Source organism: Cyprinodon variegatus, unplaced genomic scaffold, assembly GCF_000732505.1.
Source record: "Cyprinodon variegatus isolate N-32 unplaced genomic scaffold, C_variegatus-1.0 Scaffold287, whole genome shotgun sequence".
Taxonomy (NCBI): Eukaryota; Metazoa; Chordata; class Actinopteri; order Cyprinodontiformes; family Cyprinodontidae; genus Cyprinodon; species Cyprinodon variegatus.
The window spans coordinates 454,463-460,728 of record NW_015150740.1 but is presented as its reverse complement, the minus strand read 5'-3'; the positions used below and the strand labels follow the sequence as shown (position 1 = coordinate 460,728).

At 36.9% G+C, this 6,266-nt stretch overlaps 1 protein-coding gene across 1 annotated transcript in view; it reads right to left on the bottom strand.

The window, feature by feature from the left end:
• col9a3 (collagen, type IX, alpha 3) overlaps window positions 1-3,880 on the bottom strand; it is a 17,572-nt gene extending 13,692 nt beyond the window's left edge. Inside the window, exons 1-3 of the mRNA XM_015383569.1 lie at window positions 3,620-3,880; window positions 2,860-2,928; window positions 1,562-1,597 (exon numbers count right to left, since the gene is read on the bottom strand). Of these exons, the coding sequence (XP_015239055.1) occupies window positions 1,562-1,597; window positions 2,860-2,928; window positions 3,620-3,685 (171 nt within the window). The 5' untranslated portion in view covers window positions 3,686-3,880. The remainder of the gene's footprint in view (window positions 1-1,561; window positions 1,598-2,859; window positions 2,929-3,619) is intronic.
• Window positions 3,881-6,266: the final 2,386 nt, after the last annotated feature.

Sequence of the window (6,266 nt, the reverse complement as noted above, 5' to 3'; positions counted from 1 at the left end):
TATATATATATATATATACTATATATATATTATAAATGAGCATGACGGACTCAATCAATTTTTCCTTTGTTGATATCAGGTATGTGATATAACAAGTAACTGTACTAATTGCACTACAAACGCGGCTGATTTTTTTCATAATCCCTTTGAATAAAATACAACTTGAAGTTCTACTGCATTTTGCACCATATTTATTTATTTGCAATGAACTAAACCTTTCCATATCAATACCTTTTGCAGCATGACTTTAAACTGTTTTTTCTTTTCCCCATATTGTACACTGTTTACATTCTTGACCACTGTTGCACTTTATAAATGGTAACTTTCATTCACATTTTAAAAGCTGTATGCATCGTAATTTTGTTTTATGTACACTCTGTATACAAAATGACGATAAAGTTGGTCTAGGTCTAAGTATAACATGAGCATTTTTAGCAGATGGAGGGTAATAAAAGCATCCAACCATATTTTTAACATATTGCTATTTACTGGTGCAATGGTTGAAATATTTAACGATCACAACCAGCTGGGGAGTTTTTTTTTTTATTCCCAAAGGTTATCAGTTAACCAGCAGTGGTTAGAAATTAGTTTCATTTAGAAAAATATCTTTTCTCTTCACGTGATGAATAATAAATTCAAGTGTTACCATAGCTTAAGAACAATTTAAGCTACTCTACCAAACCTTCAAACATGATTTAAATAATGATGCAACAGAAACAGTTCATGTTGTCTATTTGACTGTGAGCCGGTTGAAGATACATTAAACAATACATAGAAATGCCAACAATTAAAGTGCTGGAAGCCTTATGTTGTGGAAAACTGTCATTTGGTGATTCCTGAAGTTTTTCTTCTGTGATGAGGTCATTTATTTGTATCGATTTTTTGTATTATCATTTTCTAGGATATAGATCATTAGAAATCGGATTTTCTGATCAATTAGTATTTCACTTTATTACCAAATACTTGTACTCTTCACTGTATTTTGGATAAATACTTTTTACTTCTTTTGAAGTGAAAATATATGAAGTAATGATACTTTCAGTTGTGTACAGATGTTGTCTATCCCCTCTGGTTGTGGTTCATTGTTAATGTGACAAGTCACATTTCTAATAATTAGAAATTCACTCCCTGTAATAATAATGCTATAATTTTCAATCCCCAATGCGATCATCGATATTTACCCTGAATAACAACTTTTCCCTGAAATGATGCACCATTTCTTTATTGCAGTATAGCTGCATTAATGTGAAAGGAAGAAAAAAAGTTATTCAAAAGTTTTAAAAAAAGTTTTTCTTTTCACTTGTTCAAAGGGAAATGAAAACTTTAAACCTTTTGTGTTCCTCTCCATGTTGGGTAGCCTCATTCACCGTCTAATTTTAATATCCTTTATGAACATTTTCATTCAGTACAGCCTGCATGGCTTGTTCTATTGTGTGAGTTGGGCTTAAGATTTAATAAAAAAAATCTACTTGCTGATGGTTTTAAATTTACTCTCTAGATGTACAGCACTTTGGTGTGAATGTGCTTTATAAATACTTGTCAGAATGGTTCAAATACTTACAGCTTTCCCTGGAAGCCCAGGAGGTCCAGGTTTCCCCTATCAACAGGATAAAAACATGTTAGATTTTAACCTATTCAGTGATAAGCAACATGACTTTCTCTACGATGTAAAGATTTCCTGGCTTTGACTATAGTCAAAAGGAGCAGTTTCTGCAACTTTTTCTTCCATGGCCCAAGCAAGGAATGCATGAACTGCTTCTCTGTTGACAGTGTCGAACCCTTCTGCAGTGACTAGCGGAGAACAAACATCTCTAAGCTGGGGCGATGCAGACTGGTCACATGTTTAATGCCTCAGTGTGGTTTGAAGAAGGTGCAGGGAGGAGGTGCGAGCTGAAACTCTAGATGGTCTCACAGGGTTGGGGAATGCATGAATGGGTCCTCTGTGTGCCCAGACTTTACTGGAGGTATTAAAATATCCAGAGCAAAAATCTGAAGAAATGTTCTGGTATATAAATAAGTGGGACATTCAGAAAGCAAATGATTAATCAGCACTAACCCTAATGAATAGTTTCTAATTTAAAAGAGAAGCTAAATCTTACTATTGAGATTTCCATATTTCCCAACTAAATTCCAGCATCTAATAATAGAGATCATTGTGATGATACCTTTAGTGTCTTCTCCTTTCATTGACATGACCCACTAAAGGAGATTTGCTGTTTTTAAGCAGGAATAATAAACGTGGTATTTTGAGTCACACCCATAAACTCTGCCTGCATTAATCCAACAGGTAACAATTAATGAATGTAGGTGGAGCTGCAGGAGGAGTCACAGTGATGACATTTTTGATTGAACGACCTTCTGCTCCATTTATGTACGCGCACAAAAAGAAAAGTGACTGGAATCCAAAATAAAAAAATACACCAAGAGAATGTGTCCTTCTAAAGGTGTTGGAAGGGCGACTAATAAAGAGGTGATCTACTGGTTACACGTCAAATCCATCAGCCATTCCTACATTTATGCTTTCATCAGACAACTTATCAAATAATTAATTAATATTCATGGAAGCCTGTCCACTTATAGGAGTGATTGGCCGTACGGCCAATTCGGAAGTAGAGCCTAAATGTGAGGGAGGCAGTTTCTCCCCTTGATTCTGACTCCCACCTTTCCTGGCATCAGAAATATGAAAAACCTTTGGAGCTTCTCTCAGGCAGAAGTTTCTTCAGAGCAGCTTTTTTCTAAAATATTGAAGGAAGTTTTAAGCTAATTAATCTGATTACTGCTATTGGTTGAAAGTTGAACATGGAAGAGTACAGCTTCCAGGCAAATGTTAAGTGTGCCCTTGGTGTCTGGTAAACTCACATCAGTGCCATCCCTTCCTGGTTGCCCTGGGGGTCCTTGTGGCCCAGGGGGTCCTCTGGGGCCAGGCCGCTGCAGAATAAAAAAAAGCTTTAAAACCAGAGTTTTGTGTCTGAAATGCTTTAATAACCAACAAGCAGAATGTCTAATAACATTGCCTGATAGAAAAAACCCTATCAGATTCCAATTCATAGCAAATATCAGCTGAAGGCACTAATTAAGTCAGGTTCATTTCATGTAACGGAGTATACAATCAAATCAGTCTAATATGAAGAGCAACACATGATGGAAAGCAAACAGAGCATGCTTTAAGCCCCATTTGTGCACAATATGACTTGGATTATTATTGTATTCCTTCTTTTTTTATTTTTACTCATTTCAATGAATGGATCTCTGTAAGGACTTTGCCTTAAACAGTACTGAATGAACAGAGGCCGCATTGTGCTCACTGATTTTCAGTCTGCACATTCCACAGGTTAGGAGAAAAAATAAAACTCCGACTGCATCAGCTACAGACCCACCTGTGCAAATTTTATCTGAATTATTAACTGAGGTGGTTTATAGTTCTACACGACAACAGAGAAAGTAAAAATATGAATATAAGGCCTCATCAGGATTACAGAAAAAACCCACAAACATATAAGATGGATGCATGCAGGATGGCCCATGATTTATGATGGCCCATCAGACATGCATCCAGCAGACACTAAGACACAATGAAGATATCTTCAGGATAGGAAAAATGCTGTTTGACGAGCCTTACCTGGGCTGAAGATGAGGACAGAAGCTGGCACAGAAAGATCACCCAAAGAGCAGAAAGCACCGTCATAGCTCCCCGATCGCCCTCACAGACCTGAGTTGAACAGGAATAAAGGTCAAATCCCCTGCTCCACGTCTACTCTCGTCCCTGTCCCCCCCAGCGTTCGTATGGAGCCTTCCTTCTCCTGACGGCTCGCAGCCCCTGAATGGCTTTCTCTTTGCTCCCAGAAAAACCTGAGCCTCCAGCTGAAGGGGCTGAACTCAGACAAGCTGAACTCAGGGGTGAGGGGTGTGAGGGAAGCAGGGGGTGGGGGGACCCTGCTTGGACTCGGAAGAAAGTAGGCTGAGCTAAAAATGTTCAGAAAGATCTCTAAGGCAAAAGGAAATCCTGTGAATTGATATTTTGTCTATTTTCAACCACAATCCTCAATCTGTTTTATTCCAGTTTATATTTGACAGACCAATGCAGGTGGAGAAAAGGTGGAGTAAAACTATTTATTTTAGATTTTTACAAACAGGAATCTGATAATCTTTACCATGAACAACACCTGATGCAACATGTTGCCTTTTTTGAAGGCCTGTAGGTTTTAAACTCCTTTAGTTTAATGAGCTTTAAAATATAAAGGCAGGAGCAAGTGATTGAATGTAGATAATAAATGAGGAATGCATCTAAAATTGGATTTTCTGTTCCTGGAGTTATCAAAACTTTACGACTCTTTATCTTAATAAGTCAAACATTTTTAAGTAAATCAAATTATTTTCTGCCAGGAACTCCCACTATCCTGACCCCTTAATACCAAAACATGTCTTTGAAGTGGTGGCATTGTTGAGTTGCGTGATTAAGGCCTCTTTCTGTGGGCTGTGGAGATAAAACACATTGGTAGAACCTAATACCATTAACCTGTGCTAAGCTGAAGGAATTGACAGAATATCTGTTAAAACAGACAGAACCTTGACCCAAATGAAGGCCCTCACTGATACTTGGTGCTGCCAAAAAACATGTTATTGTTGATAGAAGGGCTTATGGCACAACATCTCCTTTCAGGCAACAAACTCAATGTAGAAAAGTGCTAAAAACTAAAATGTTTCCTTCTTGGATGTGAAAATTAATTTCTGGGTGTTCTGGATGGCTTTCAGTGTCACAACAAGAGGGTGCTCATATAGATGCAGCTTTCTTCATGGCGATGCTGCAGAAGGCATCAGTTTTTAAAGTGGGTCCATATCTGGAGTAAAATATTATATATCTTTTGGGGCTTCAGTTGACAAAAGCAGATCAATACTGTTGCAGCAACCTTCCCCCCAGCCTACTTTAAACACTTGCATGTGTTATAAGGGTATGAATCACCCGCTTTATCACGGTACACTATTGAATCGATTTGTTTGGATGACCCTACAATGCTTCCCAATACCACATAGGTTGCCCTCATACATCTATGACACATCATTTGCATTTAAGTCCCAACTCTGGAATTTTAATTAAAAAAGATCACTTGTTCAGACTGTGACACAGTAATGTCAGATGATGATGTAGATTGATATTATAGTTTTGACTGATATAATTTGATAAATGTTTTTCAGGGAACTCCAGGAGCTGTATAAAACCCACTATCATATACTACTTTTAACACAGTAAAAATATAAACAATTTTAGTTGATAACTATTTATTTTCTTCTATGTTATTAAGCTAATCTTTCCATTTGGTTATTGACCACCAGCATAAAATGTGATAACTTACAATTCAGATTTCTATCTGTAGAGTATTACTAAAAGCTATTAGGTTATAATGATTCAGTCTACAGCAGGGCATTTAAGAAAATAGCTGGGATGAATAATATGGTACCCAAAGGGATGTAAACTAAGAGCATTTTTCAGGGTTTCTGTAGTTTAAGTACATTTCTTAAAAAAAAAAAAAAAATCTCACAAAAGACCCACATGGATTACAAAAAAATAACTTACTGAATTTACTAAATACTTCAAGCAAGATAACTAGAGCGTAAATGTTTTTCAACTTGTGGATCAGACCCAGTCCTTTTATGCTTCCTTTCTTGGTTACCTTCTTACTTCCTCAATGAAGGCCTGATAGGCTAACATTGATTCAGGCTGGAGCCCCAAATTTAGCTAATAATACACAATGTGATAAATAAAAGCAATGCCTGAACAGAAAAAAACAACTTAACAATAAAACGTTCTGCAGATTTCTTGAGAGACTCAATGTACTCTGAAAACTGGTATTTAGTTCAACAGATGCATTTCAGAAAATAGCATGACTTTTATTCAGCTCTCATAACAGCCAGGTGTGTAACTGGGAAATCCTTAGAAAGGTCAGTTCAGGTAAAATGCAGTAAATTCGACAAGTCATAGCGGAAATCAGTGCAGTTATAAAAAGGATGCCGATCACACTGGATCTTTCATTTTCATTGAACGCACCGATTTTAAAGAAACAGAGTTTGAGTCGCAGCCAAAGCATTTATCATTTCATTCAAAACAAATAGAAAAGTACAATCAACCAGTCTCATCACTTTTTTTTTTGGCAAGGTTCTCAACAGTTCAGTAATCCACCTCCTAAATCAGCATCACAGCATGTGCAGCTTCATCGGAAATACGCAGCTTATTTCATTTGATTAGGAAACAATACATTGTTTTACAAAGA